The sequence below is a fragment of the Tachypleus tridentatus genome, chromosome 11 (assembly GCF_004210375.1).
Source record: "Tachypleus tridentatus isolate NWPU-2018 chromosome 11, ASM421037v1, whole genome shotgun sequence".
Classification (NCBI taxonomy): Eukaryota; Metazoa; Arthropoda; class Merostomata; order Xiphosura; family Limulidae; genus Tachypleus; species Tachypleus tridentatus.
In genome coordinates this window covers 73,892,694-73,904,912 of record NC_134835.1, presented here as the reverse complement: position 1 = coordinate 73,904,912, position 12,219 = coordinate 73,892,694, and the positions used below count along the sequence as shown (strand labels likewise).

General features: G+C 33.9%; 1 protein-coding gene across 8 annotated transcripts in view; it reads right to left on the bottom strand.

Annotated features, from left to right (window-relative positions):
• Positions 1-7,514: 7,514 nt before the first annotated feature.
• Positions 7,515-12,219, bottom strand: part of LOC143232463 (uncharacterized) — a 42,164-nt gene continuing 37,459 nt past the window's right edge. For 7 of the 8 annotated variants that reach the window (XM_076467946.1, XM_076467948.1, XM_076467949.1 and 4 more), the window contains one exon: positions 7,515-7,876. In XM_076467946.1, coding sequence (XP_076324061.1) covers positions 7,748-7,876 — 129 coding nt within the window. In that variant the 3' untranslated portion in view covers positions 7,515-7,747. The remainder of the gene's footprint in view (positions 7,877-12,219) is intronic. The other variant, XR_013017539.1, reaches the window with a different exon arrangement.

Below are 12,219 nucleotides of genomic sequence, written 5' to 3'. Positions count from 1 at the left end.
TGTATTTCTACATAATGTAATGGAGACTAGAGAATAAAAGGTATTTAGGTTTTTGACAGATAATCATTGCTGTAGCTATGTTGTTGGTTGTGATTATGCCATTGTTTAATTGTTTTTGGTAGGTTGTTGTTACTAACTGAAAGGATGGGTATGAGGCTAAAGAAAATGCTGGTGTTTGAGTGTTTTAGAAAATGTTCTGAGATACTTTCTTGCAATCATCTGTCTTTTCTTGGTTTGTTTTGTTTTAAATTATGCACAAAACCATGAGGGCTATCTGTGCTAGTTGTTCCTAATTTAGCAGTTTAAAACTAGAGACAGGAAAGGCAACTAGTCATCAGCACTCACTGTCAACTCTTGGGCTACTCTTTTTTCCAATGAATAGTGGGATTGACCATCACTTATAACTCCCTCATGGCTGAAAGGACGAGCATGTTTGGCATGATGGGGATTCAAATTCACAACCCTCAGATTATTTGTCAAGGTCTTTTTAGGGGGGTTTCTGATTCCTCCCTAATTAGCAGGTGCTGAAGAAAAGCATTCAGAATGTTCTTAAATTGTTGAAACACTTCATTAGCTTTTTATTAGCAAGTGCACTTCAAAGTTTCTACTTAATTGTAAAAGGGGGAAGATATTTAATGGAAAAACCAGTTTGATGCACAAAGGGCTGTGTTCAAGATCAAGGGAAAACAACATACAAACATAATTTAGTATTACCAAGTGAAAACTCAAATTAACTCAATAAAGATTTATTGTTGTGAGGTTTTTAAACTATTAAATTAATATCATACAACTGAAGTAATAATGGTGGCTAAAAATATTCAGAGTCCCAGCACTGATTGTTTATAAATTATGAAAGGAAACTTTTTCAAAGGATCATACTATTACAACACGTACGTTTTTAATCTAGACCTTTCTAGTAATTTGTTATTGCTTAACCAGAATGGAGATTGATCTAATGTCATGATTATGGCTTTAATGACTTTGAACTTCGTATCCAAAGTTAAAGAAATAATTTGAACTATATATAAAAAGCACATTAGGCTAGATTGGTTTATTTATTTGTTAATTAACTGATGAATAATAAGTTTGTTTGCTACTACCAGCCTGTTAATCAGCTTAGTGCTTTGAATATTAACAAAGAGAGTTTGCAAGCTCTCTTTGTTAACCTGAAGATGACCTAAGAAGGTTGAAATGTTGTTTTCTACATTATTTTAATAAAAGTTTGAATACCCATATCTTGCCTGGCATGGCCAGGTGGGTTAAGGCATTCGACTCATAATCTGAGGGTTGCAGGTTCGAATCCTGGTCACACCAAATGTGCTCACCCTTTCAGCCATGGGGGAATTATAATGTGACAGTCAATCTCACTATTCATTGATAAAAGAGTACCCCAAGAGTTGGTGGTGGGTGGTAATGACTAGTTGCCTTCCCTCTAGTCTTGCACTGCTAAATTAGGGACAGCTAGTGCAGATAGCCCTCAAGTAGCTTTGCATGAAATTCAAAAAAACAAAACAAACAAACAATACCCATACCAGTCATCTTGAGATGCAAATTGCCTCACTGATTGTTTGAACTACAACATAGGGCCCATTTCCATAATTTACTTAAACTTGGAGATAGTCCTCTCTTTTAGCATGGATTGTGCAGCAATAGTATGTTGTTGTGAAATCCAGTCTTTTCAGCATTTTCATAAATCACTTATACCAGTGTGTTGTCTCTTGCTTCTTTATGTAGCACTCTTTCTTAACTCATCAGCTCAAGTGGAAGATTTTTATCCCATATTCTCTCATATTTATCAACTTAAATGGTTTATTGATTTACAAGTGTTTGTTCTATTTTTTCCACCATTCCATCAGAAGAGGGAAGAAGAGCTGTTGACTTGGTGTTTTTTTAAGATTGGACACACCTCTTCCAAATGAGACTGATTCAAAGTTTCATTGCTGATTGAATAAAGTTCCATTGGCACCCTAAACCTTGAAATAGGTTTATTTACAAACTTTCTTGTGAGAGATTTTGCATTATGGTTATTAGTAGCTTATGATTTTGGTAATTTAGTGAAATAGTTCATCACCACTAAAATATGTTTATTCCTACTGTTACTCTGTGGCAGAAGACTAGCACAAAGACAGCTGTACTTGCCAATGTTATTTCCAATGTGGACCTTTCATTTACAACACAGATCACATAATTTACACCGACCTCCTACAGATTTCCAGCATCTAACACAAAAGCAGAAATCTCTTATCTTGTGTCCAGCAGCAAATTTAAGGTTCTGTGGGCCAAAAATTAGCAATGGGCTCCCGTTAAGACCATGGAGCCCCTATCTAATTATACCATTGCCTGTATCTTATTAATACCTAAGTGCCTATTTGTTTGAAGGTTGTAGAAGTGATTAGTGCACTTCTGATTATAGTAACCATAGAAGTACCAACTGAAATTTTAATTTCTGTACACATCATCTAGTTTTCTGCATAGCAGTCCTAGTAAGCATAAAGAATCCCACTGTGCCCAGTGAATTTTTTGTCTTTAAGTCGTATTGAACCATTGTTTTCCATGAGGGTTATTCTTCACAGCTCTTGAACCACTAAATAATCAGTTTAATATTTGTATCTTTTGACTGTTATTGTACCTAATGAAGATGAATTGTTTGATATAGCTTACTTTGAAGTACTTCAGTGACTCTTTGAGATGAGGATGTCAGTATCTTCAAAAGATGGTGATGATCTGTTCTCACCAACATGAGCATTTATTAGTGTGCTATAGAAATAAAAATATCTTCAGTAATGTGAATGCAATATGAAAGTACAGTGTTCCATGGGGTTCTGTATTTGGACTCAGGTTTATATATATAAATATGTAATCTAAATTTGAATTGCACAATTATTATATTTGTTTATGGTACAACATTTCACATTTATCTTTGCTAATATAGAAGAACTAAAAGTTCAAATTGACAAGGGCTTGCCAATAGTAGAAAATTGAATTTTTAAAATGTATATTCCTAATAATGGGTATAATAAATAATAATTCAAAATGTTTGCTTGTTGAAAATGTGGCTGTTATAATAATTAGACTTACAAATTTATAAAAAAAAGTTTAAGCTGAAAACAACATATTAAGGATTTGGAGAAAATGCTAAGATATGTGTTAAATTAACTCTATCATGTGAGAAAACTGTTTATTGGTTATTAAACAGAAAGTTATGTAATGTACTATGCACATTACAGTTATCAAATCCTGATTTTTAGCATTATACTTCAGATTTGCTGCAGGACCACTGAGGGCTGTAAAGTTATTAGGCATTCAAAGGTTACGTATTTCTTACTTTTCATTGATTCAGTCAGTAATTCAGTATGGAAGTTAGATATAGGAAGGAACATAGCCACTTACACTAAAGCTAATCGTTTCATTAGAGAATAATAAACTATTAGCAAAACTTAAAGAATAATAAGGTTTGTTTAAATTTCTGTTTTTTATGTTATTTTTTTATACCAAGTTTAGCATGGATGTCATAGATGATTACAGTAATTCCATCTAGGGTTTACAAGTTTATACATCAATAATTTGTTATGTAATAGACCTTTATGAGTATCAACCCAAATTCTGCAAAGAAAAAGGTTAGTTTGATTGATTAGGAAAAGTGTTTACTGTTTAGATAATGCTAGACTATGATATGTTTACCTGTAAAGGGTGTGAACATTTTTAAAAACAAATTAAGTGAAACTGAGGTTTGCAGAGCTGTCACATTCACTTTGATCAGCCATACTCAGACTGAGATGTCATAGATCATGACATTGCTATAACATTTGGTCATTGGACTGTTGCACAGATCCAAGGCCACAGGAGAAGACACCAGGAAGCCTGGCACCAAACAACCTAGCTAGCATTTACCACGGAGCATGTTACCTGGCTCCTTCAGCAATAAACCCCCCTACTCCTCACAGATGAGAGCAGGTTCTGTGTACTTTCAAGTGACTGATGTGAGCACCTGGACTTGAAAAAGAATGATATTTGGCATACAGGGTTGTACAGAACTCTATGTGGTGGATGGAGGATCATTGAAAACAAGATGCTACATGGATGATATCCTGCTACTTATTGTTTATTCTATTTCTGGTGTTGTCAGAGGTGCATTTTTTTATCAGCAACACAACACCTATTTTCACACTGCCAGGATCATGCAATAGTTTATTAGTATGAAGGAATAGTTACTAGACTTGCCTGCTAAATCACTGAACCTAAATTTAATTGAGCATGTGTGGGACTTGATAGGGAAAACAAAGAGATAATTACTACTATAATTGTTCAGAACCTAAGAGCTGCCATCATCCAGGAGTGGACTGTACTGCTGCAGTAAGTCCTCCAAAATGTCATTAGCTGTGGGAAGCAGGTGTAAAGAAGCTGAAAACAATAAAGGAAAATCTACCAGCCACTAAAGTCTCATCTTGTCAAGTTTGTTAAACTTAGTAAGTTTTCTCGTTTTTTGATATTTGGACTACCAAATGTTGGTATTTTTTATTAACTTGTACATAAATTTTTCAAATTGGTTGGTATTGTTTACTTATGATTTTTGTAACAAATAAATTTCATTAATATGTGTTTTTTCTTCAAGTTTTGGAAAGACAAACATATCCAAACATCATTATCCTTTAATTTTTATCAGTAATGTAGTCTAAAAATATATATCAACATACAATGATAAAACTGAAACAATTTGTGATAGCTTTATATTATACTAAAATATTTCCTGTGAGATGTATGTTAATATGGAGAGTATAATTGTTTATAAAGAATAGAAATTATTACTTACAAGTAAAAATCATGTTTCTCCTAAAGTAATACAGGAATTAAAATATAAAATTCCAACAGTTAACAAGGAAATGATGCATAAATATTTTTGTAACTTATTATCATAATTATTAAATACTATTAAAAAGTGAAACTAAGTAAATTAAATAGCTAAGCAAGTTAATGATTGAATATACAAATATACATATTTTAAGGTAAGAAAATGGACTATGAAAATTGTAAATTAATTTAAATATTAAATGGATGAACTAAAAGATTTTGGGTTATCTGTAATTTGTATTTGTAAATAAATCTACAAATATATATATATCATTTTTTTTATAGGTAGAGAATGAAAGATTTAATACTTTTATATTCTACAATCTATTAAGAATTCAGGACTACTTGAGTGAAATCATCAGTTTAAAGTACATGGTATTTCATATTAGAGTAATAATGAAATCTAGTATGTAAGAAAATTATGTGTCTTCCAACTCCTTACTTAATATGGACTCTTCAAAGAAAAAATCCATGCATACATCTTTATGTTGTTTCAACTATAATTACTTTTGCACTAGACACCTATTGCTTTGGGTCATTCACCTGTGATACATGCATTGCTTGTGGGAGAGATTTGTGGAAGGTTAAATATACTATTTAAACATAGGCACTTGTCTTTTCCACTGAAGGTACAGATCATAACTTGAGGATACACAACCTCCATCACATTTCCATGGAATGATGAACAATTAGAACTCCCAAACAGTGAAAAACTATTTTAAGTATCATACATAAATTTTGATTATTTTGTGTTAAATGAAGATCATTTCACTTCGTTTTCTTTGTGTCCAGTCTCTCAAGGTTACAGTTTAACTTTGCCTAAGACTTTCTGTCAACCTAATTGTTATTCTGCATAAACTATCTGATTACTCTAAAGGAAATCAGTGTATCTAAATATACGAGGGATATACACTCAGTGGCCACTTTATTATGTACATATCTCTAGTACCAGGTGGGACCCCTTTTGCCTCCAGAACAGCCTGAATTATTCACGGCATGAGCCCAACAAGGTGTTGATTTTGGTTCATGCTGACTCGATAGAATCACGTAGTTCCTGCAGATTTGTCAGCTACACAATCATGCTGCAAACCTCCCATTCTACCTCATCCCAAAGGTGTTCTATTGGATTGATATCTGGGGACTGTGCAGGCCACTGAAGTACAATGAAATCACTGTCTTGTTAGTGAGACCAATTTGAGATGATGCGTGCTTTGTAACATTGTGCATTATCTTGCTGGAGGTAGCCATTGAAAAAAGGGTAGACGGTGGCCATAAAATGATGCACATGGTCATCAGCAACAATGTTTGAGTATGCTGTGACATTCCAATGATGCTCGGTTGGTATTAAGGGGCCTAATGTGTGCCAAAAAAACATTCACCACACCATTACACCATCACCACCCTATACTGTTGACACAAGGCAGAATGGATCCCTGGATTCATGCTGTTTATGCCAAATTCTGACCATATCATTTGCATGTTGCAGCAGAAATTGAGATTCATCAGATCAGGCGACGTTTTTCCAATCTTCAATCGTCCAGCTTTGGTGATCCCGTGTCCACTGTAGCCTAATCTTCCTGTCCTTAGCTGCAGGATTGAAAGCAGACGTGGTTTTCTGCTGCTGTAGCCCATTCGCTTTAAGGTTCTACGCGTTGTACGTTCAGAGGTGCCCTTCTGTACGCCAATATTATAAAGAGAGGTTATTTGAGTATATGTGGCCTTCCTGCTATCTTGAATAAGTCTGGTCATTCTCCCCTGACCTCTCATTAACAAGGTGTTTTAGTTTACAGAACTGCCGTTCACTGAAAGTTTATTTTTTTTAATCATTCTCTGTAAACTAGAAACTGTATTACGTGAAAATCCCAGGAGGTCAGCCGTTTTTGAGATGCTGCAACCACTACGTCTGACACCAACAATCATTTTACGGTCAAAGTCGCTTAGGTCATTCGTCTTCTCCATTCTAATGTTTGGTCGAACAGCAAATAAACTTCTTGACCATGTCTGCATGCTTTATATAACGAGTTGCAGCCACGCGATTCGCTCTTTGGCTAGTTGCGTTAAAGGGCAGCTGTATCTAATAAATTGGCCACTGAGCGTACATTGTAGCTTATTTAGTTAAACTAATTGTGACCGTACTCAACAAAACAAACTACAAATATTTTCTTTCAGATTACAAATGGCAATGTATTTTAGCTGTCATGTCAGCTTATAGTCGATTATCCATATTCTAGGGGAACAATGCCAGATGCATGGAAGGGTATAACTATGTTTACAACTTTTGTTCTTGAGAATAGTTTTTGTTTCTTGTTTAAATGATTGATTTAGTATTGTCTACACTCGATATTTTTGGGTCTATCATGCACCTTAATGAAATTTTCGAAGGACATGACCTTGAATTACCTCAGTGCATACTAGCGGTACTTCATTCCATACCTATAATAAATATTTTCCTTTTCCTCTTTATTTCTGCTTATAACACAAAAAATCGAGTTTCAATACTCGCAGTAGCCAGAATACACATAATTTATTGCAGATTTTTATGCTTAACATTAAAACAGTTCTATTTTGATTGCCTGTCGATGGACTTATGAAGCATCCTGTATAAAAGCAAGGGTTTGATAAACATTCTTTAATGAAAATGATTTGGCGAACCATGTACAAAACGCTTGAGGATTATTTTTTATTCAATCTCTTTTTTAAAATACAGAATATTGATTAAATACACCAAGTAGCGAAATGATTTCTAACGTCACAGTAAATACAGTGTTTAATATATAACATTGAATTTTGTTTCTCAGAAAACAAACTTTGCACTAACACTATGATATCTTGGTATTGCCAAAGACAGTATGAAACTAAATACTGTCATTTTTTTATATAGCTTTGGTAATTTGAGAGGTCAAAAGAGGTGTTCATTATTGCTAATAGTTACGACATCAGCCATCATCAGTAAAAGGAGAGTGAAAGCAGCGCTACCTATTGTCAGTACCAATGTTGCTGATCGAATAATCACTCCAAACAGTTTAGCCTAGGAAAAAAGAACAATAAATGAATTAAATTTTAGGTTAGTTTGAAATTTAACTATGGGGAAATGTTTACTTATAGGAATATTGTGCAATTGTAATCAAATTACAGTATAAGACAAGTAAAGACATAAATAAAAAATTGTGGTTAGTGCCCATTTAGCATTTATGAAATATTCCTTTCTCGTAAAGGTAAAGATGCATATTATGCTATATTTATTGCCTAAACACTACTCATGGTTTAATTGATTGCCAAAATCAGAATTAATAAAAAATATTATTTTTGTGCGTGTGTGAAAGTCTAAACTTACCTGTTTAAAGTCTTCGTTAAGCAAATTAGCTTACATTTGGCACACTGTGGAAACATCACTGTAATGATATTATTTGGACTCGGTAGATAGCGCATTGTGACATTGCTATTTTGAATTTCGCGCAAAGCTACACGAGAGCTATCTGCGCTAGCCGTCTCTAATTTAGCAGTGTAAGACTAGAGGGAAGGCAGCTAGTTATCACCACGCACCGCCAACTTTTGGGCTACTCTTTTGCCAACGAATAGTGGGATTGACCGTCACATTATAACGCCTCCACGGCTGAAAGGGCGAGCATGTTTGGCGCAATGGGGAATCGAACCCGTGACCATCAGATTACAAGTCGAACGCCTTAACCCACCGGGCCGGCTTTGCTCTAAGAAAATATACACACATGATATTAGTATTGTTATTAAAACAATAAAAATATAAGCTTCACAAAATATGAAAAATTGTAATTGATATAGAATGCATACACATGCATATTTATGCACTAACAGAGTTTCCAGGAAACATTCTTAATCTTGAGTTACTGAAAGACTACAAAATGAAACGACAGTTTGTTGTAATACGAGTTTATTTACATAATGTCGTGCTGATTTTTCAAAAACCTCTATTTTTGTGATGTTAAAAATTATGCGTATATCGTTATAATTCAAGTGATCATAGCATTTTCTTGACCGGCATAGCCAGATGGTTAGGGACGCTCAATTCGAAATTTGAGGGTCGTTGTTTCGGATCCTCGTCATACCAAACATGCAATGAGGGCATTATAATGACGGTTAATTCCATCATTCGTTGGTAAAAGAGTATTACAAGAGCTGGTAGTGAGTGGTGATGACTACCTGCCTCCTTTGTAATCTAACACTGCTATTTTAGGGACTGCTAGCGCAGATATGCCTCGTGTAGCTTTGCATGAAATTCAAAAGAGAGAATTAGCTAGTGCATTGTCTACATTCTTCTGATGAAGCATTAACGTTTTTTTAGTTTTAAATAGTCGCATGAAATTGGTTATATTGACACTTTGTAATGGAAGTCCGCAGCTGTATTGTTACTGTTAAGTTTCGTAGACTGAATTATTTACAGTAAGTGTCTGTAATATGCTATTGATAAATTTCAACCATAAGCAAAAGACAACACAGCCCGTTTATTTTAAAGATAACATATTATAAACAAATCAAACGTATGTACGAATTTTCATCACATTGTTGGTTATCGCAGTTGTATTTAGAGCTTTAAATAACTCTCTTTTTCGTCAAAATCATTATAATCTGGTTCATTTACTTTAGAACACAATTGATAAAACAAATTATTCCTCTCTGTCATTTTATTACAATACAGTCTGTGATAAGTTCACTTTAAAATTGTAACTCTACTCTCTTTATCATTAAATTCACAATCACGCAGTCTAAATCTAAATAATCTTTCGCCGTTTATTTATACCTTGGCAGAAGTCCAGAATATTTGATGCATACCAGATATTCTGATGCAATAATACATCAATTGAAACAAAAAGATAAATTCAAAACTACTTCATAGTAACATCACACAATATAATAGTCCTGAACTTAAAGTAGTTGAATGCACTTGCTACACATGATTCGTAAACAAACTTCTCATGAACTTTCGCTTTTAAAAATAAGTACATTGACATCTGTGTTATAGCGCCTTGCAAAAGCCTTCACCCCCGTGCTGTTAATTCATTTTTGCTATTTTCTTGTGAAAAAAACTGTAAAGGTTTTATAATGTAATACTTACATTGCCTTGCAGAGGTCTTTACCCCAAATGCTGGTAAATTATTTTAGGTTTTTCTTGTGAAATACATAACACAACAAAAATGGCCAAAAAATTTATTATATTAATCTTAAACCAGTTACTAATGATAGCTAAGAAAAAAGGTGTTACTCAATTTAATGACATAACACAAACAATATTGAAAACACATGTCACAAAAGTCTTCATCTCCTCATCTTTTACCGTCTTTACATCACTACACTCCTAAAGTAAATACCACTGGCTCTGTACAACTATTTTGGTCATATAAAGTCATCAGTAATGATTTAAGCAGAGTATTTTTAAAGTTAAAATTATGTTTACTGTTACATATTGAGAATAATGTGAAAAAAACTATCTACAGAAGATTGTTCAGAAGAACAATTCCGGAGAAGAATGAAAATAACTAATTGTTCTTAGTTTTTCATTAAGTGCTGTAAAACATTTTGTGAAAAAATAGAAATTGTGTCACAACACCTCATCATTGCCAACAACAAGTTATCCTAAGAAAGTCTGCACTCGAACAAGCAGAAATTTCGTCAGAGTTACGACTGTCAAGCCAATCGTAACACTGAAGGAGCTGCAGACTTTAATAACAGCAACTGTAAACACCTCGACAATATCACGTACCTTACACAAAAAGACTTGTATCGTACGGTGGGAAGAAAGAAACCAGTACTGATGAAAATGCGTTCTACATCGAGAATGGGCTGTGGCTGTAAACATTTCAACAACCATACAACAATATGGCAGAAAGTGTTATAGACAGATGAGAAGAAAAATATAACTATTTTAGGTTAAATGATAAATTGTATGTATGGCAGAAACCCAACACTGTTCATGACCTGGCAAATACAGTTCCATCTGTCAAACATGGTGGTAGGTGCAGAATGCTGTTTGGACTTTTTTTTTTCAGCTATCAGTGAAGAAATTTTACGCATTTATGTGAATCAAATAAACACAACACAACCGTAGAAAACACCCAGATACAAAGTAGGGAAACAAATATAAATAAACGTAAAATTAAAGAAGCTCTACTTATACAACTCAAACTAAAATTAAACCAATATAAAGAAACACCTTTATGTCAATAGTAATTAATAACCTAACATCTAACTGCAACGCTTCTACAGTCCCGTATACCCGTTTACATTTTCGTCCCTAAGACATGTGCCCGGCAACGGTTAGTGGCAAACTCTCTTTGTTAACCTGAAGATGACCGAAGAAGGTCGATACGTTATTCTGCACTTTATTTTAATTAAAGTTTTAATACCCGTACCAGCCATCTTGAGAATACAATTTTACTTTAAGTAGGTTTCTCGTCATAACGAATTGCTACATATTTTTGTTTTCAGATACTTCTAATGGCACAGCCTAGTCATCATCTCAGTCTTTCTCTGGTGTCGTTGATGAATGTAAACTGCTTCAAACATTGATAACTTTGCTCTTCTTAGAATATCATCATCGCACTGCATTACGCCTGTTACAGATTCATCAGAGACTTGTCACGGTACTTCTGTAGTCACTGGTTCATGCATTAACACTGGAAATTTATTGATATCAACAAAATCACTTAGATACTAAGACGTTTCTAATCTATTACATGATAAAATACTGCTATCTTTAGAAGTACCATCACAAGTTTTTTCCTACCACCTTTTCTAATGGGTGTAACCACAAGTTTAGAATAAGTTGGCTCGAAAAACACCCATAATTATCGTAGAGCCCAAACTTGGATGGCGTTTTTGTGGTCCTTGTGCTACTTTTCTTCCAGTATATAGTCGACGTAATAAAGTAATACTTATCAACAAATCATTTAACAACTGGGTAAAAATCAGTGATACTTTAAACGACTATTCTAAGCTTGTCTATTTTTGTAATTATAAACAGACTACTGATGCTTTGAAGGTTTCCATTGAATATCACTTATCGAGTATAATTGATATTATTGCCAACGGCATCCTGCAATCACGTTTCACTTAGAATAAGCATATTACTCATCAAATTGTTCGTGCCATTTTGTTTTGGAAAAGCAAGGCTTGGCATTTCCTGGCGATAATGAAGATGTAAATTCTTCCGAAACAATCCTGGCAATTTTCTGGAAAATTATACCTTATACCGAAAATGGTGGAATACTAAGAGATCATTTGTATCATTCCAAGGGAAAATGCTACATATTTATATTTACTTTCATGAAATAACATAATTACTTTCACAGGATATGACGTAATTCCAGTAAAATTATTGATGAAGTAAAAAATGCTGGA